The following is a 21,097-nucleotide window of genomic DNA, read 5'->3' on the forward strand; positions in this document are numbered from 1 at the left end:
GAATCATATAGGAGAATCAATTGACACTGGAGAGTTACAGTGAGTAGGGGGTGAGACAGGCTCACAGCACTCAGGACCTCATTCAGAGTCGGTCGAGAACCGACTTGATGGTTTGGCCTGCGCACGCGCAGTGGTCGCACTGCGCGTGCGCAAGCCCCAGAGCGACAGAGAGACTGGAGCTCGTTACCAAAGGGGCGGCTGTCGATGTTGATCGACAGTTGCCCCTGTTTGGTAGGTGGGCCGGGGGGGTGGTTTCCAAAATGGAGGCGTTCCTTTACGAACACCTACCGTTTTGTGGGCAACCAAACTGACATCATCAGTGATGTCAGTGGGGAGCTTCCTGCTCCATCAGAGCAGAAAGCTCCCTGGGGCTTACAAGTGCCCAGACCCTACCCTAGGGTCTGGTCGTAAGCCCCGATGGTTGCGATGGTGATCACCATCGCAACCATCAACCTGGTCGGTCGTTAAGCTGTGGGTGGCTAACGATCGACAAGGAGGCGGCCATTCAGGATGCAAGTGGCCATCCTGATTCTGTGCGACCGCTTGCATTTAACGACCGCCTCTAAATGAGGTACTCAGACCAATCTCCATGTGTGCCTCCTCAGCTAATGACCTCATTGAATGTCACTGCCCCAGACTGTGCCTGTATTCTCCATCATTGCCTTCAGTTTCCCTGATTAGCACAGTGACTGATGTCCGCCTGTTCTCCCGCTGTGCATCACCCAGCAAGGTTACTAGAGCAAATAAACAGAGAGAAACTTTGGAATGGTGAAAATGGTAATATTTTTCTTAATGTTTTATTTCATTTGTGTTAGAAATACACTGCAGACACCACTCCAATGTTACAATTACATTGAGTTTTGTGGGCTACACTACATGTGCCCTGCCCAACAATAAAATTATAAAAATAAGTCGTTATTAACTAAGTCTGCACGCTCCTATCCTGCAACTGGGATGTAGTCTGGAAGCCGACGGGCTAAATGCCGACAGCCGGCTTCCAGACGGCTTTATCCCGACTAGGAACGAATGACAGGCGTCTAAATCTAGACGCCTGTCATTTGCCTGACGTCGTGAGACCAGCGCCTGACATCCCGATGGAGTGGATGCCGGGCGCCGCAGCGGACAGCCGTGGGAGGGGGAGGGTTAGGTTTAGGTCTCCCGGGGGGGACTTTGGGTTAGGCACCCCCCCGGGAGGTTAGGGTTAGGCTAGGGGGAGGGAGGGTTAGGGTTAGGCACCCCCGGGGGGAGGTTAGGGCTAGGCACCCTCCCGGGGGACTTAGGTTTAGGCAGCGGGGAAGGGGGGGTTAGGGTTAGGCACCTCTAAGGACGGTTAGGTTAGTAAATACTTACCTTTAGGACAATCGGGATTTCCTCCTTTGTCAGGCAGCCGCTGTCGGGAATTGAACCGCCGGCCATACATAGCACACCCCTGCAACCCAGTATGGGGTGACGCAGCCTAAGCCATTATCCTCATTTGTACTTAGAATACGTCATTCTCCTTAAGTTACTAAGCAGTAAATGTCCCCTCCAAAAAAATATTGAGTTGGGGAGGGTGACACTTCTACTCCACAACCATATAAAGATGGGGAGCACCAGTACGTCAGCCAGACTTTCTGGCCTAACGTATCCTTCTGGATCACCATCTACCAAACTTCTTACTGTCTCTCTCCACCCGCCCAGCCTCTGCAGCATCTCCAAAGTGAAACTAGTGGGTCCCATGGCTGCTTTCATTGAGCCCTATTGTTGTAATGCATTTTTTAGAGCAGCCTTATATTGGAATTCCGATGGGGATGGGGGACATCTGCATGTGCTAAAACATATGTCTCATTTTACCCATATTATTGTAAATAATTTTGCTGGGAGGAGTCTTGCCGGCGCCAATTGGTACAGTAATTAAAAAGATATCTTATAGTCTAAGGCGCAGCCAAGATGAGAAGAACCTCCCATTGAGGTCTGGGAGCCAGAGTTTGATCTCCAGTGCTGGGACAATGGACCTAAAAGTATCTACAGCACTAAGCAGGTGATGACAGGTGGTAGCTGTGGGTAACCTAGAACCTGACATGTCTTAAACCATTGTTGGCTTTGGTCCTGGTTGCTGTCTGAGATAGTACAGTAGGCCTTTGTATTCACTGTGTGTGAGCTAAACCAATGAAGGATCTACCAAAAGCATGTCTTAGTCAAATGTATTTTATTATTTAATAACATAGAGATCTGCTAGGGTGATCACTTTTTCACGCCAGAGACAGGTGAGAAAAAGACTGAGGGTAACAATGGGCAGGAGAGAGAGAGGCTGAGCTGCAACAAATGGCAGGAGAAAAAGAGACTGAAGAGCAACTAGGGGCAGGAGAGAAAGAAACTGAGGGTAACAAGGGGCAGCAGAGAAGGAGACTGGGGCGACAAGGGGTAGGAGAGAAGGAGATTGGGACAACAACGGGTGGGAGAGAAAGTAACTGAGGGGTAATGTGGAGCAGGAGTGAAAGAGTCTCAGGGGGCAGGCAGAACTGTGAGGGGCAGACACAGGAAAAGGGAGACACAGGAGGGAAAAGAGCGGAAATGTAAAGCCTCTGGCAACACTGGTGACAAAAGCTAGTTATATATAGTTTACATTCACACTTACATGGACTTTTGCACAATTGTTAATGGGGCTATTTTCCAATAACCAGCACCAGGCTGAACCAGCCGGGAGGGAGGGGGGGGGGGATAATTCTATAGCAGTGAGATACAAAGTGTGTGGTCCCCCTGCCATCACATTAACCAGCCCAAACTGTTCAGCCAAGGACTGGAATTGCTGGAAAGTCAGGAGCCCCCCCAAAAATGGGGTCCTCCAACCACTCCTGGAATTTATTTTCTGTACACCTGGTGGTGGTGAATGCAGAGATAATGGTAATAAATACTTAATAATATTGTTTTTTTACAGGCGGTCTACGAGTCTGACACTTAGTAAATTTACAAACAACAAGAAATGATCAGGCTGGCGCTAATAAAAGCTAAATAATTATATTATTAATCAAGACAGCTGCATACACCTATGGGTCTGTGTACACCCAAATAGAGAACACAAACACAAAAATGATACTGGTGTTGTGCTAATGTCAATAGTATGGAATTAGCAATTACTGAACATGGCAGAAAATAAATACAAGACACCAAAAATAACAAAAAAATTGTTCTTTATAAAATATAATTCGAATATAAGAATGTTACAATAAAACATAAAAAAACTCCTTCTGCAGAAGTCTATACAGACTAGTCTAGTTGCATGTATAAGAAACCCCCCGATTTCTATAAATCACTGCATATATAAAAAATAAATATTCCAATAGAGACCACATATATGACAGTCTGTCTAAAAGACATAAAGTTCTCACCGGATTTCAATCCACACTTTCCAACCTATACAGTAGATTTTGTAATAATGGAGAGCTTAATAATCTCCGTATATTTAAAAGCGATGCTGAAGTAATGGCCTCCAGGTCTTGTACAAGCACTTGCTCTGCTCCGTGAGCATATTTCCTCTATAATTCATAAGACACAATCAGATTGCAAAAGGGCTGAGGGTGAAAGGACAGGAAAGCCTTATAGGATGGTTATTATGAAGAAGGAGAATTCCCACATGGCTACAGTCAGCCCTTGCTCTCCCAGTCCCACATCCCTTCACCAGCCTAAGCCCTTATCCTCCTTCAGGTCTTAACATCTGATAGTTTCCAGCGGTTAACGCCATCTGCAGATTGTAACATTTATGAAGCTACAGTATTGCTAGGCTGATCTCCAGCATGCTTATTGCCAGTGGCGTAACTAGGGCAGGGCGAGCGGGGTGCGTGCCCTGGGCGCCGTTGGACCGGCGGCGCGGAGGGGGCGCCGCCGGCCACGGTACCGGCCCGCCCTAGTTAGCCAGTGTAGCGCTGACCGCAATGAGTGCGGTCAGCGCTACACATTTACACAGGACCGGCGCTAGGCTTCCAGCGCCTGTCCTGTGCTGCACGCCTGAGCCCGTTCCCTCCCCCTGAGCGCTTGCAAAATAGCGCCAGGAGGCGGGCTCAGGCTGTGCATAACACACGCATCGCCGCCAGCGCTGGCGCCGATGCATGTGTTAAACAGCAGCCAATGAGAGTCAGATAGTCCGGCTCCTGCAGTGGGTAATGGGACTGACATCATGATGTCTGTCCCATAATGCTGAGCGCGCCAGCCCGGGCGGGAGCGGCGTCGCGAGCAGGACCAGGAGCAGAGGTTCAGGTAAGTATATTTTTATATATATATATATATATATATATATTATTTTTTTTAAACCTATCTGCACAACAGGGAAGGGGGGTGGCTACTACTGGGGGGACCTCTACTGGGGGAGGGGTGGCTACTACTGGGGGGACCTCTACTGGGGGAGGGGTGGCTACTACTGGGGGCGCCATTTGGAGGACTTACTCTACTGGGGACTACTACTTGGGGGGAACTACCACTGGGGGCATTATAAAAGGCGCCTACTACAAGAGGCACTACACTCGGGGGACCACTACTGGGGGCAATAATAGGAAGGGCCACTACAGGGGGCACTGGATAGGGGGGATCACTACAGGGTGCCTGCATAAGGGGACCACTACTGGGAAAACTGCATTGGGGGGGACTACTGCTGGGGGCATTATATAAAGGGCACTGCATAGGGGGGGGGACTACTACTGGGGGCACCATATAAAGGGCACTGCATAAGGGGATACCGCTACTGGGCACACTGCATTGTGGGGACTGCTACTGGGGGCACTGCATAAGGGGGAACACTACGTGGGGCACTGCATTTGGGGGGGCCACTACTGGGGGTACTGAGTAAGGGGAACTAATTGGGGACTGTATAAGGGGGACCACTACTGGGGATAATGTATAAGGGGCACTACTATGGGCCTACATAAGAGGGACCACAACTGCATACTGGGGGTACTGTATAAGGGGTACTACTGGGGTTAAGGTGCATATGGATAGGAATGTTCCACGTGAAAATAAAGGGGTGTGTCATGTTGACACGCCCCATTTTTAAGTGACCACGCCCGCGCACATCTCGGGATGTTAGAGGGGGGGGCTCCCTTTTCAAATTTGCCCTGGGCTCCAAATACCCTAGTTACGCCACTGCTTATTGCCTCTCTCCCTCAATCATTCAGTACCACTGTGGGGTCTGTTTCCATTTTCCCATTCCCTATTCCAGGAGTAAGTGGATCCTGCGGGTGTACTCAGACAGCCTCCTCCCTCTGCTCATGCTTCTGCTTCTAATGCCTCAGTAGCAATGGGTCATTGAAAGACAACATTAATGGCACGAATAGCTGAATGGCATCAATGTTTTGTGACCAATGTTTAAAACATTGGTGACATCGATATTGTCCCTCCTATCACTAGTGTGCACGCCGTTGATTAGCCTGTGTTACAGTTTTAGAGCAGAGTGGGGCAAATTTGTAAAAGCTTCTAAATAGGAAAAGTGGAGGTGCTGAGAGCGTTCTGGTGCTGATTACCCTGGCACAGGCTTCTTGAAGGGGCCCGATTGGGCAAAGTCAGCTGCTGAGTAGGAAATAGCCCCCCTTTGCAGAGCTGAGGTTGGTTTTGCCTTTTAAATGATTGCCCCTTTAAAATAATGGGCAGAGTTTCGGGGAGCTGCCGATGCCTGCAAGTTGCAGTCTATTACATTTCTCCCTAAAACTGCACAAGTTTCGCTAGCTCAGCATATTGGGTCTTTTTAGAATAAGTTACTGCTGCAGAAAATCTATATGTAGTGTATATTTCAGTGAACATCATGCCCCTTCCTTCTTAATGCAAGGGTGTGATACAAAAGGTCAATAATAGAAATGTCGACAATAATTTGGTCGACATGGAAAAAAGGTCACAGTGACTAAAGTTCTGCTGGCCATAAACGGGACGATTGATCACACGATTTGGGCAGTTTCTAATTGACACACATTATGTGATGTGATTGATCAAATCGTATGGTCTTATGTGAAATAGTTGCATTTTAAATACAAATCGTCCTGTATCTGAAGGGAAGAATTTTCAAGGGAAATCGTACAACTGATCTGACCAACTTTTGAATCTCACCGTGTATGGCCACCTTTAGACTGTACAGAAGGTTGGCATGTTCAAAAGGTCGACATCAAAATGTTCGACATATTGGCCTTTTTCGCATTTAACTTTACCCTAATCCTCCCCTTGGTGCATAACCCCAACTGTCCCTTCTAGTGTCTAAACCCGGTAAGTGACTGATCCTAAACCTAACCCATAAAATTGAAAAAAAAAACATGTCGACCACTTCTTTGTCGACCTTTTCAACCTGTCGACCTTCTGTACTGTAGATTTTTTGTCATTTTGACCTTCTTCCATATCGGCTTTCTGCCTTCTGGTGTCGAACAAATTATTGTTGACTTCCTGTATGGAACCCAAATGCAAAATACATGATATAAAAAAATATATTGGGCCTAATTCTTAGTAGGGCACAGCGGTGATGTTGGATGCATAGGAGCAATGTGTTTTTTTGTCTGCGCATGCATCTGAGTCCTGGGAGGTAATGGGGGGGGGCTATTAAGACGCACGGATATGCTGCATCTTATGGGAGTGTTGCGGGCATGTTGCTCTTAGTGATTGCGTACGGAGACATAGATTTGTTCACTATGGAGGCCATATTCAGAGACATAATATGCACCTGCCATAGCTCGATAGTGCGTCTGATGGCTGTGTCTAAAGCCGCACCAAGCAGTATATTTCAGCATCTATGACACTCAAAGTGGGAATCTCAGTCCTTGCAAATTCAGGTACATAGATAAACACCAGGGAATGGCTTTGGCTTTGTAGTGGCTTTAGCTGCTGTTATAATGGCATACAATTAGACCCCCTTGTGGCCCGATATCAACCCGGACTTGGACAGCTTTGTTAGCATCCCTACAGGACTGTGAACAAAAATGTGTGAGTCTGGCGGTACCGTAAGTACGGCGTACTTGAGTTGCAAGTATTTCGCTCCTAATTGGATGGAGCCCAAAGTCTCAGACACAATTGCGGCAAAAGATGCAGACATGGATGTTTTATGCACAGGAATACGTAGGGAGCCTTGGGGGCATGTTCCACGGTCCTCCCTCTCCCACAGCCCCCACCCTGGAGTTGGGGCTCTAGGGATGGATCTCCAGCAAGGAACCACACCAATGTACATAAAAGGGGCATGACAAAGGCTGGAGTGCATGACCCCTTACACATGCAGGACCTGCTTCCTCTGCTGTTGCTGTGGGACCAGCAAATAGCAAGAACGGAAAAACCTAGTATTGGTGTGCTGGGGTATTGGTAGTTAATTAGGGTAGGAGTGTATGTCTGGTTGCTGCTGCAGTGTTGGCATGGCAGTGAAAGCAGGGAGGGAGAGTGTGTGGGTTCTGCTGGGGTGTTGGCAGTGAAGAGACTGTGTGTCTGGGGCCTGTTAGTATTGAATGCAGGGGGAAAGGGTGTGTGTGACTGGATGCTGCTGAGGTGTTGGCAGTGAATGCAGTAGGAGGAGCGTCTGTGACAAGGTGCTGCTGGGGTGTTGGAAGTGAATGCAGGGGAAAAAAAGAGTGTGTGCATTGGTGCTGCTGGGGTGTTGGAAATGAATGCAGGGGGAGGAGATATTGTGGCTCAGCGCTGCTGGGGTGTTGGTAGTGAATGTGGCTTTGTGGAAGTGTGTGAGAGTGCTGCTGGGACTGGAGTGTTGGTAACGCATGCAAGCAGAGGGGGGCACCAACAACTATCTCTCCTCCAGGCTCCTGGTATGAACTTGAGCCCCCCCTGAAGCCGCCCCAGTAGTTTCTTAGGTTTTTTTTTATTTAGGGGGGTGTAGCCACACCTTCTAGATTTGGCCCCACCATCTCCAGTACCTGGGGCCATCAGAGCCCTTGATGGCCCAGAATACCATATGCTTAGGGGAGGTTCTGTATCTTTAAGCCTATGATCTAGCAACCATAAAAAAAACATAGTTTTTGTACAAAGTCTGTGTGATACATTGTGGCAAAGGACAGATCAATTCTCATATTTTTGTGAGTCAGTGTATAGATTGGCCGGGAACAGGGCTGGTGTAAGGTTTTCCTGCACCCTATGCATAGTGCTAGGAAATTGATCAGAATTAACAACCCTATTTTCCAACAGAATTGATAACATTACTACTATTAATAGTCTAATAGTACTGCAAAGGTCCTGCAGTAGCAATTACCATATTACATTATATTATACCACATATACTGTACAGGAAGTGTAAGAAATGTAATAAAAGCCATAAAACTTGTTTCTTTTTTTATTGGTATACTTTACACTTGATTTTCGGGAGCCTCCCAGCCATTCCAGGAGAGACAGCAAGTATGGGATAAATGCTTGGGGTGTGTCCCTCTTATGCTGGCCTATAGGTTAGGGGAGGGCAGGGGGTTTGACTTATTGTTGCCCACATTATTTTTTTTTTAATGTTGAACAGTGTAGTATAGTCCCCTGAGCTCAATATAATTATGGAGCTGGTGGCTGCTGTGTGATTTTGCCACCATTAACATTATTCAAACATAAACATTTGGCCGTTCTCACCATTACCGCATCAGTCACCCTGAAAATGAAGGACACAATCGGCTGTTAAGACCGTAAGGAGGATATGGTCTTAGCCTGGGGCCCCTGATAGTGGGATATGGAATGGTGAGAGCAGGGGCCGACTGTAGCATGTGGGAATAAAATAGAACCTATACAGTAGTCTACCACCTAAGATTTTATATAGAACATATTATATATAGTTGAATGAAATATCTGTATTATCTCACGGTTTGGGTCCATGTGACAGTATAACCAATGAGTTAGTTGTTCTTGTAAGTTATTCACAATAATGTATTTATTACCAAATAAAATGTTTTGTCGTAAAGAAAATAATTACTATTTTTACAGCGAATATATATTTTATAAGCACTTTGGGGGAGATTTATCACATCTTGAAGACATATAAAGTAGAGAAGTTGCCCAAAGCTACCAATCAGCTTCTAACATTTTACAGGCTGTGCTAGAAAAATGACAGAAGCAGATTGGTTGCTACGAGTAATATCTTCATTTTATCTCACTCCATTTACAAAAATGTATCCCTTAATGGGATATGACATCTAGTGTCTGTTTGATCAAAGTATCTTTTTTTTTGGAGGGGGGGGGGGTTCACTTTAGATAGGCCTGGGTTAACTATAGAGCCAAACATTATTAATATTTAACATGAATGTTTAAACTATTCTCACTGTTTGAAATTTAGAGTTAAAAATTAATTAAATTTCATAAACTACCATATTTCCCTATATTGACAGAATATTTGATTCAGCTTATAGAGCTACTGTGAGCACCTCTTATAGTATAGAGAGGAATGTTAATACTTTCTAATAAATTACAAAAGACCAATTTAAAAATAAATACATTTATTAAAGTAGAAAACAATTAAAAATACACTATGAGCCTATTCAATCATTTCAAAAACAGTCACACTGAAAAAGAAAACTGTACAGATTAAATAACATTTCCAGTGTTTCCATATTGACACTTCTTGCGATAAGCCTAATTATCAAGTATGTAGCTTTGCAGTCCATGGGTGATGAATCGGTCAGTAAATATCCAGCACAGGCAAACAGCTTTGCAGCAAGTCTGTGTCCATCACAGCTGTACCGTTACTGTAAATCAATGGTGGGCCTCAATGGTGGGCCCTGAGCTGTTATCTTGTCTGGCCTGTGCACCACAGCTGGAGCCGGGCATACCACCCTCTGGCATACCTCCCTGGTACAGCTTGGTTATAATGGGCTGACACACCTTCTCCAGCTCCTTCTTTTGATGGGCATACTCATCTTTTTCAGCAAGATAGTTGTTTTCCAGCCAGGAAATGGGCTCCTTACACTTCTCAGATATGGTCCTCTTATCCTCCTCACTGATCTTCCCTTTTATAGCTTCATCTTCCACCATGCTCTTTGTGTTGAAGGCATAAGACCCCAGTGAGTTTTTGGTAGCAACTTTTTCTCTCTGCGTATCATCATCAATTGCCAGCCCGCTATTAAGTCTATCCGGGCCTTGTCTATTGATTGCTGCAGTTACCGGGAGATTCCCACTATGCTCTCCCCGCTCTGGGGTTACTATATAGTCAGTGGTGTAGATATCCGATAGTCTTGAGAAAGCCGGTGGTGAAACAGCCGTCGGCTTCAGTACGGCTACTGTTCATTTTAAAGAACCTTACTGTGCATGATGATTTAAATGATGTCTAATCTGTCCAGTGTGATGATGACATAAATATATGCCTACCACTGCAAGTGCAACTAATATGGATATCCACAACCCTGACTAGTCACCCCAAAGCAGGGAGAGCATAGTAGGAGTCTCCCGGTAACCGCTGCAATTAATAGACACGGCCACGGCCCGGATAGACTTAATAGCGGGCTGGAAATAGAAGATAGCCTCATTGGAAAGTGATAAGACGATACTCTCTCGATGCATACACAGAGGGATAGTAGTGCTTATGATCAGTGTCCGGGGCACGGTGTAGTGAGATCTATGTATGGTGCATAATCATCTATTGTTTTGGGAATATATCCCTTAACACGTATAGACCGTGTTTGATTTAGATTATTGACATCAGACATTAAGGTTACCATTTACAATAATAACCATATACATCTCATCTAATACTCAAGCTGGCCATACACGGTGGGATATAGTAGCTGATCCGACGTGTTGGCACTATATAGCTGCTACATCGCACCGTGTATGGGCATGATATTGTCCCGAGCGCGCTCCCGTGGGGTCGTACATCGTATCCCCAGATCTTATGGAAAAGCCACTCGACCTGGGGATGCGATGTACAACCCCATGTTGTGCTATGCGGGTGAGGGAGAGAGGTGCTGGCATATCGGGCAGTCGGCCACCACTTTGCTCCGTGTGTGGGGACCGCCCGATATGTCGGGCTTCGGATCGGCCGTCGTCATACATGGTGCATATCGCACCGTGTATGGGCTGCATTAGTACTGACATATTGCAGTGTGAAATTAGTAACAAAATAACGATCACAGTAAATTCACTGGACAAAGATACAAATGTAGCAATCACAGGCACAGTTCTCACAGGGTATAAGCAATATAGCTTTTTCATTTAGTGAAATACTTGAGGTTCAGAATAAAAGAACAATAGCTGGAAGAATCTTTTATAGATATTTTTAATACACTGTTCTTTCTTTTTTGCACACTAACAATTTAATATTTTACCGTCTCTCAGAAAACATCAATAAAATATATCTTCTCAATGTCCTCTTTGCTCAGCCAACCTTTGTAATAGTAATCTTATTCTGTTTGCCAGAGCTCTTGTCCACAGCTGACACATGGAGTATTCCATTAGCATCTATGTCAAATGTCACCTCAATCGGCGGCACACCTCTGGTAGCAGGAGGGATTCCACTCAGGTCAAATTTACCCAGTAAGTTGTTGTCTTTGGTCATGGCTCTCTCACCCTCATACACCTGAATGAGGATACCAGGCTGGTTGTCAGAGTAGATGGTGAAAATCTGAGTCTGCTTGGTAGGGATGGTTGTGTTACGTTTGATGAGGACAGTCATGACCCCTCCAGCTGTCTCCAAGCCCAAGGAGAGAGGAGCCACATCTAATAGGAGAAGGTCCTGCACATTCTCAGACTTGTCTCCCATTAAGAAAGCAGCCTGGACAGCAGCACCATAGGCCACAGCTTCATCTGGATTGATGCTCTTGTTCAGCTCTCGCCCATTAAAGAAGTCCTGCAGCAGATTTTGCACCTTGGGGATACGTGTGGAACCACTCACTAGGAAAATCTCATGTATTTGTGATTTGTCTAGCTTGGAGTCCCTCTGAGCCTTCTCAACAGGCTCCAGTGTACCACGGAAGAGGTCAGAGCACAGTTCCTCAAAGCGGGCTCTTGTGATGGAGGTGTAGAAATCAATGCCCTCATATAGGGAGTCAATTTCAATGCTTGCCTGGGTGCTAGAGGACAGAGTACGTTTAGCTCTCTCACAGGCTCAACCTTTGCAGGGCCCTTTTATTTTGGCTTATGTCCTTTTTATGCTTACGTTTGAAGTCCTCCACAAAATATTTAACCGTATGATTATCAAAGACTTCACAATCCAGATGAGTGTTACCCGCAGTAGCTTTTACTTAAAAAATCTCATCATCAATGGTGGGGATGGAGACATCGAAGGTGCCCCCTCCCAGGTCAAAGATAAGGATGTTATGCTCCCCACAAGCTCCCTTGTCCAGGCCATATGCGATGGCTGCTGCAGTTGGCTCATTGATTATTCTCAGTACATTGAGTCCAGCAATTATACGAGCATCCTTGGTGGCCTGTCGCTGAGAGTCATTGAAGTAGTCTGGCACAGTGATGACGGCATTGGTAACTGGATGGCCCAGGTAAGCCTCAGCGGTCTCCTTCATCTTCAGCAGCACCATAGAGGAGATCTCCTCAGGAAAGAAAGTCTTCTCTCCTTTATATTCCACTTTCACCTTGGGTTTTCCCCCATCACTCACCACTTGGAAGGGCCAGTGCTTCATGTCAGACTGTACTACAGGATCACTGAACTTCCTTCCACTCAGCCGCTTGGCATCAAACACTGTGTTCTGGGGGTTGAGCGCCACCTGGTTCTTGGCAGCATCTCCGATCAGTCTCTCAGTGTCAGTGAAGGCCACGTAGCTGAGGGTGGTGTGGTTTCCCTGGTCATTAGCAATGATCTCCACCTTGCCATGCTGGAAAATGCCCACACAGGAGTAGGTGGTGCCCAAGTCAATGCCAAAAGCTTCCCCTGTGTAGGTGCCATTATAAGATGCTCAGGAAGCGTGTGCTGGTCAGTGTCAGGGGAGTCTTGTTGTGCAGTAGATGGGCTGGAAGGTTCCTCTGCTGGCTCAGACAGTTGCTGTAGCCGGTGATCTGCTCAGTGGTAAGTAGCTGTCAGAGTACAGAAACTGAAGGGGATCTAGCAGCTGTGCTGCAGATAGTAGCTGTATGTCAGGCAGAGGAAGTGGATTTGCAGCCGGTGATCTGCTCAGTGGTAAGGAGCTGTGCTGTAGTAGCTGTATGTGAGGCCGTTGATGGATGCCTGGTCTGTGGCCGCTATATTGTGTTCCATACTGTGAGACTCCTACTCTCCAGCAACTGGTAATAGCTGTAACTGGCCAGCACTTGGTCTTCATCAAAATGGCCGACATGTTACACAATGCGCGGCAGCTGCTGCATTTCCTTCCAGAACAGACCACGCGATTGGCTAACGACTTCTCGCGAGAGTTTGCGACCGGCATTGAAATTGAGCACGAAGTCGTGAAGCGGTTGTCCGATACTGTTTGCGGTCATCACATCGCTCTCTGACCGTCTAGGACTACCGGTGCCATGGTAGGTGGCTGCAGGGCTTTTCTGATTGTAGAGCGTGGCGTCCTGATGCTGGCTGTGAGCTTGGGTAGGCATCATGTGCATTGCGCTTGCTGCTGTGGGGACTACAAGTAACAGCATATCACATAGGCTTATAGTTAACGCTCTATAGCGGTGGGCTCGCATAGCATGCCGGGAGTTGTAGTCCCACTTTAGCTGGGGAGCAACCACAGGTTTCCTGATCCTGGCCATGTACTGTAGCTGTGTTGGGTGGCTCAGTGTTGGTCCCGTGTGGACCGGCAGCTGCTCCTGCGGGGAAAGCCAAACAGAGGATGGGGAAGGGGCTATTGTCACCCTGCTAGAAGGGAAACTACAGCTGTGGTGCCCTAGAACGGAGGTTTTATATTGTGAATGAGGTGGCAAGTGTCTACAGTACAATGCACCAAGTCTTCCTCAGTTATATATAGTTACACAATGGGTGAAATGAAATTCTTGACTGTGCACGTATCGGCCTATTATGGTAGCCCTGGCATTGCAAGTTTTCTTTTTGGGGTGCACGGCAATGCATGTAGTCAGTATGTTGACACGAGAGCGCTGGCATCATTATCCCGACACGGTTGTAACATTACCTGATGCATTTTATCCGTGTGGTCATTAGAACTTTAAACGTGCTTTACCAGAAAGTTATAATGCCCACATTGTTCAAATGCTTTAAGTAGTGTTACACCCTTCTTTGGATAGCTGGTATCGATGTAGAAACAGTTTACATAGGCTATGTATCCACAAGGCAAAACTTGGTCCCATAAGTCATCTGTAGATTGTGTTGCTGTATTATAGGTTACTTAGGGGTCTATTTACTAAGCCGTGTTAGGAAAGAGTGAAAAGTGATAAGGTGCCAGCCAATCAGCTCCTAACTGTCATCTCACAGGCTGTGTTTGAAAAATGACAGTTGGGAGCTGATTGGCTGGCACCTTATCACTTTTCACTCTTGTCTTCTAACACTGCTTAGTAAATAGACCCCTTAATGAGCAACAACTGTTTGAATTTATTGACCGGTTTGTATTTTGCATGTAAAGGCCCCCATACATCAGCAATTGATTGCAGCAATCGTGCAATTTGCAATTGATTGTGTATAAAAATCTTTTCCTTTTTCAATCGATTGCAGAACTGCCACAATCGATTGTGTATAAACATCTTTCTATTTTTCAATCGATTGTGGCAGTTCTGCAATTGATTGTGTATAAAAATCTTTCCCTTTTTCAATCAATTGCAAATTGCATGATTGCTGCAATCAATTGCTGATGTATGAGGGCCTTAACATCTGAGTAGTGAGTAACTTGGAATGTCTGGGGTATGTTCTGTAACTTCCTATGTAATGGGGATTGTGGGAAGATCTCTCTGACTGACTGTTCCATCCTGGTTCTGCAGCTCTTCTACTCCTTCTTCAAGTCACTAGTGGGGAAGGATGTCGTAGTGGAGCTAAAGAATGATTTGAGGTGAGTACCACTAACAAAGACCTCTGTACTGTATGTGACCAATGTCCGTTTTGTGTCCTATCACGTTTACACAACTATAACTATTGATAAATGCACTGTAGCTCCAGACACACTTTACGGATCCATCCTCAGAAAGCAATCCCTATCCTAGCTTCTATATTCCATGTAGTTCCTTCCATCCGCCATGTATGTACGAATGATAAGCTCTTTTCTGTGTCACTGTTGGTAATGGTAGTTGTGCTTTCTTGCAGTATCTGTGGTACGTTGCACTCTGTTGATCAGGTAAGTTCACGTCATCTGTGATCGCTTTACTAATTTGGTAATTATTGTCTTGTAGTAAGGACAAATAGATGAGTGATGAATTCCTCTCCCAAATGTTGCTTCCGCACTGGAATTGTAAATGATCATTTTCCTCAGTTTTGGGCTGTTGGGTATGATATGACCTCATTGGTAATTAAATTCTCTCTGCATCTCTTGTTAGTATCTAAACATCAAACTGACAGACATCAGTGTAACTGACCCAGAGAAGTATCCGCACATGGTGAGTCTTGCTGTAGTTTTCCTCCATCACGTATATAAGGTGCCATACAGAGAGCATACAGCCAAACCGTACAGTTATAACACGTTACAGAATTTCAAAAAAGCTCAGAATAGCATAACAAACGGCAGGATACCAGGTGGTGTACAGCAGTGGTTCTCAAACTCTGTCCTTAGGATCCCGCACAGGTCACATTTTATAGGTGCGTTCACTACTCACTGACACATTTTAAAAAATTCACAGGTGGAGCCAATTATTTATTTTGCCATTTTGTGAGGAGACCTGGAAAACCTGCACTGTTTGGGGTCCTGAGGACTGAGTTTGAGAACCTGTGGTGTAGAGCATCTCGCTATGTGGAGGGGGGGGGGGGTAATAGTAATGTATCGAACCTACTAAGTAGGCAGCCAATCTGCCTCTAGTTGTCATTTATCCAGTACACACTATAAAATGATAGTTTGAAGTGGATTGCTTGCTATGAACAAGTTCCCCACCTGTTCTCTTTATTAAGTTTGATGGATCTCCCCGTGACACTTGAAGAGACAATAGGAGAAGTGAGCGGAGAGAATAGAGAACAGATTTAATCTTGAGCCCAGGAGCTGCTGGTGATGTGGACAGTGGGAGGAGGAGGATGAAAGAGGACCCTGCTCATGGGGACCGAAGGTGGGTACACACTAGACGATGCCGCCTGATCCCGTGGATCGGAGTGACCTATCATGGGTACATCGTCTAGTGTGTACCCATGATATTAGTGCTCCCACGGGTCATTGGCGACATCCCCCTTCGGTCCTACTGCAGAGCCAACAGGGATGACTCTAATGATGCCATGCTGCAGAATGGACAGAGAGCAGGGACTTGAGGGCTTTATAGGCAAGGGTGAGTAATTTAAACTGAATTATGTAATGCTGGGTACACACTAATGCTGGGCATACACTATACAATTATCTGTCCAATCTGGCTGATTGGAATGAAAACCTGGTAATGTACGGGAGCAATGGCAGTTGATCATATGATCTTAAACACTGGAAAACGGACAAAAAAACAATTGTTCAAATTGGTTAAAACCATTTTGATGTATGACATTTGCTCCCATACATTACCAGATTTTCATTCCAACCAGCCAGATTGGACAGATATCTGACAGATAATTGTATAGTGTATGCCCAGCATAAGACAACAGATCAGTCAGCAGACTGATCTGCTGTCAGAGTGGACGATTGGTAATTGTGTATTGATCGCTTGATATGTCTGGCCTGACATGACAGCTGGGCAGGTGCTCAAATATGCCTGCCCAGTTGAGATGCCCGTGTCGGCATTCCCTGTAGCAAGTGTACGGGCGGTCGGTGGGTTGCCAAATGCATTAGTACAGTGCATCCGGAAAGTATTCACAGCGCTTCACTTTTTCCACATTTTGTTATGTTACGGCCTTATGCCAAAATGGAATAATTAAATTTTTGTCCTCAAAATTCTACACACAATACCCCATAATGACAACGTGTAAAGTTTTTTTTTTTTTTTTTTTTTTTTTTGAGAATTTTTTTAAATTTTAATAAAAATAAAAAAAACAAAGAAATCACATGTACATTAGTATTCATGGCCTTTGCCATGAAGCTCAAAATTGAGCTCAGGTGCATGCTGTTTACACTAATCATCCTTGAGATGTTCCTACAGCTTAATTGGCGTCCACTCGTGTGGTAAATTCAGTTGAATGGACGTGATTTTGAAAGGCATACACGTGTGTGTGTGTGTAAGGTCCCACACTTGACACTGCATGTCCAAGTACAAAACAAGCATGAGGTCCAAGGAATTGTCTGTAGACCTTCGAGAGGGGATTGTCAAGGCACAAATCTGGGGAGGGGTACAGAAAAATATCTGTTGCTTTGAAGGTCCCCAATGAGCACAGTGGCCTCCATCATCTGTATATGGAAGAAGTTGGAAACACCAGGACTCTTCCTAGAGTTGGCCAGCCATCTAAACTGAGCAATCGGGGGAGAAGGGCCCTAATCAGGGAGGTGACCAAGAACCTGCCTGTCACTCTGTCAGAGCTACAGCATTCCTCTGTGGAGAGAGGATAACCTTCCAGAAGGACAACTATCTCTGCAGCAAACCACCAATCAGGCCAGTATGGTAGAGTGGCCAGACGGAAGCTCCTCCTTAGTAAAAAGCACATGGCAGCCCGCCTGGAGTTTGCCAAAAGGCACCTGAAGGACTCTCAGACCATGAGAGACAAAGATTGAACTCTTCGACGTGAATGCCAGGCGTTATGTTTGGAAGAAACCAGGCACCGCTCATCACTAGGCCAACTACCCTAAGCACACAGTCAAGATATTAAAGGAGTGGCTTCAGGACAACTCTGTGAATGTCCTTGAGTGGCCCAGACTTGAATCCAATTGAACATCTTTGGCGAGATCTGAAAATGGCTGTGCACTGACGCTTACCATCCAACCTGATGGCGCTTGAGAGGTGCTGCAAAGAGGAATGGGCAAAACTGCCCAAAGATAGATGTGCCAAGCTTGTGGCATCATAGTCAAAAAGACTTGAGGCTGTTATTGCTGCCAAAGGTGCATCAACAACGTATTGAGCAAAGACTGTGAATACTTATGTACATGTTATTTCTTTTTTTTTTTTTTTTTTTTAAATTGGAACAAATCGCAAAAAAACATTTTACATGTTGTCATTATGGGGTATTGTGTGTAGAATTTTGAGGACAAAAATGAATTTATTCCATATTTGGAATAAGGCTGTAACATAACTTTGTGGAAAAAGTGAAGTGTTGTGAATACTTTCCGGATGCACTGTATATCTTTCAGATTAATCAGCATTGTGTTGCACGGCCAACCTGATGGTTTTTTGAAAAATGTGGTTCAGACATATCGGGTGTACAAGCGCCCCCTCCCGATGCACTCGCAATATATTGCTTGTTGGTAGAACAAGTGATATATTGACAAATGTGTACCCAGCTTAAGGAGGCAGTGCCTGAGTGAGTGACTGATGCATAACAACAATAGCGGCAAATAAGAGAGGTGGTGGCATTCGGGATGGATAGAAGTGCAGTGAGATGACACGTGAGTGGATGAGTCTTTGGCCCTTATGTAATACCCAGTGACCCTCTGGAATCTGAACTGGTTCTGGTGACCACCCTGGTTTTGCCATTTAAATGATTGCTGCTTTAGTGCTAAATTGCTGCAATTGCGCCAGTTCCTGCAACTCGCAGGATATTCTAGAAGGGCCTTAATGGTATCCACGGTGAGAGTCTGATCCTGGAGATGTTCTGAAAGTGTAAGCAGTATGATTGGGAGAGGTGCTGGATGTGGGGAATGAAGTAGATGGATGAGGGGAGGATAATGCCCTGGCAGCAGAATTGTGGGACAGGAGAATGTAGTGTTCTCTGTGCTGTTCCCATAGACAATGTGTATGATCATTGCTCTTACTGAGCTCACTGCTGTAGTCGCCATGCAGTGGCCTAATTCTGTACTGATGTTATCCCCAGCTGTCTGTGAAGAACTGCTTCATCCGTGGCTCTGTGGTCCGCTATGTCCAGCTTCCTGCTGATGAAGTGGACACTCAGTTGCTACAAGATGCAGCAAGAAAGGAGGCCGTTCAGCAGAAGCAGTGACCCCGTCCGTGCTGGAGGAAGTCTGACTGCGCAGCATACGCACCTGATTCCCCTTACCTGGCGGGTGCATTTTGGCCAGGCACTTGGACTACTAAAAATAAAAATTCTACTGCTTATCCCGCTGAATAAAACAACCGTCTCTTCAGTGGAAGATGCATCCTTTAAAAGTCTATCATCTGTTTTACAGTCTAACACCCTTTTATGTTCTGCAAGTTTTTGTTTTTTTTTTAAACTATTTGAGTAACAGTGACACCTGCAGGCTCCAAATATGTATTTTATTCAATCTACATATGACATGCTCTGTCATTCTGTATAATACAGGCTTGTGCACAAGTATTGCTGTGTGAGCCTACTTGTCCATGGACAGTAATCTGTACCATTTGGTACGGTATCCTATTATCCGGTACCGCTTGGGACAATGGTCCACAGGGCCTGTTCCCTGACAGCAGATTACAGTGGCTGTGCACATCGATACCTGTTTCTGCTTTCCATGTTCTTATTTCCATTCTGAATTCGTCCAAACAGTTGCTGTATTTATTTGGTGGGGGTTTACAAACCCATTCCCATGCATTTGTCTCATTGGTGATGTCATGTGTTCCTAGTATGTGAGTTGCTGCCTTCTCCTGAATGCAGTCTTGTTTCACTTGCTATGTACGTGCCAAGTGCTCCTAAATTAACTTGGAGCAGAGGTTCCCAAACACGGTCCTCACGGCTCCCAAACCGTTCAGGTTTTAGAGATATCCATGGCTGAGTACAGGTGGTTAAATCAAATTGACTGAGGTACTAATTAATTCACCTGTGCTTAACCATGGATATCTCTAAAACCTGAACTGTTGGGGAGCCTTGAGGATTGCGTTTGGGAACCTCTGACCTGAAGTGATTTTTGTATAGAAAATACATTCTCCTGTCAGCGGGAACGCCTGTAGGGTGGAGAATTGTAAGAATTATTTTGTTAAAAGGAACATTTTCTGTGCTGTTAACAATGATTAATTATGTTTGGTTTTTTTCTGAGTTGGGAAGGAAACACCCGCATCTATTTAGGTTCTGTTTTTATGTTTATAAATAAAAACCCTTTTGAGGTCTCAATGAGCCTATTTATCTATCCTTGCTGTAAAGCAGGAGTTGTAATTTACGGCTTGTTCCTAAAGGTGCCCACACACATACCGATCTGCCCACGATCAGCCGATGTGTACGATTTCCCTTGAAACTCTCCCCGGCAGCTCTGCACACGATCTCCACACGATTTGGTGTCCAATCTTCAAACGATCTCCCCTGCAGTCAGACTTTTTACAGTGCATCGCGTCCTAGATTGTCAGATCTTCCCTACTACACGGCAGATCTGAAGATGCGATGTACGACCAGCGGGGACGCGCATCGTGAGTGGGGACTCACGATTTCCTCACATTTTACACGATCTGTCATTGCAATGTGTCGGAATCGGCCAGATCGTGTAAAATATCGCTATATGTGTGGGCACCTTTACATTGATCTGACTGATGAGCTCTTTACATAGTGACTTATTTCAATTGTGTCCTCTTAAACCTAGCCTCAATACGCCATGTGGAGTGAGACACCTGGAGGCAGTGAACCTCTCTGAGTAGTGTAGAGTAGTAACTTTTTCTTTAACTTTGTGTCTTATTTGCAAAGCAGACGCAGCGAGACACCACTCAATCTGTACCAGATGCCTGAAATTATTTTTAGACACATGCAAAGTTGCAGATGAAATGCAATGGAACTTGGTGCAAGAAAATGCTAGGCCGCTGCATTGTAGCATTTCAACTACAGATTGTATGGTGGCAAATGTTGTACATCAAATTGATCATTGCTGTCTCATTAAGCTGTTTTGTTGAATTGCAACGAATACTGAAAAAAAAAAAAATCGGCCAAAGCTGTTTCGCAACGGACTTGGGGCCTCATTCAGAGCTGCTCGATGTTTATGGTCTGCGCATACCCCGAAGAGCGACTGTGCTTCAGTCGTTGCGGGGCTCGCTACAAGACAGAGCGCCTGTCGAGGGTGAGTGACAGCTCGCTCCGTTTTGTAGGCGGGGAGGGGGGGGGTGGTTAGGCAAACGCAGGCCTTCGTAAAGGAACAACCTTGCGTTT

The 21,097-nt window shown here is 45.6% G+C and overlaps 1 protein-coding gene and 1 pseudogene across 1 annotated transcript; one reads left to right on the top strand and one right to left on the bottom strand.

Moving 5' to 3' along the window:
• Positions 1–9,446: 9,446 nt before the first annotated feature.
• Positions 9,447–13,332, bottom strand: LOC148513659 (heat shock 70 kDa protein-like; annotated as a pseudogene).
• LSM2 (LSM2 homolog, U6 small nuclear RNA and mRNA degradation associated) lies at positions 13,249–20,080 on the top strand. Its single transcript, XM_088481546.1, has 5 exons — positions 13,249–13,371; positions 14,776–14,843; positions 15,095–15,125; positions 15,325–15,384; positions 18,869–20,080. Exons 1-5 carry the CDS (start codon positions 13,369–13,371, stop codon positions 18,992–18,994), a joined length of 288 nt encoding a protein of 95 aa, XP_088337672.1. The 5' UTR covers positions 13,249–13,368; the 3' UTR covers positions 18,995–20,080.
• Positions 20,081–21,097: the final 1,017 nt, after the last annotated feature.

The sequence above is a fragment of the Taudactylus pleione genome, unplaced genomic scaffold, assembly GCF_031769625.1.
Source record: "Taudactylus pleione unplaced genomic scaffold, aTauple2 ptg000274l, whole genome shotgun sequence".
Lineage (NCBI taxonomy): Eukaryota > Metazoa > Chordata > Amphibia > Anura > Myobatrachidae > Taudactylus > Taudactylus pleione.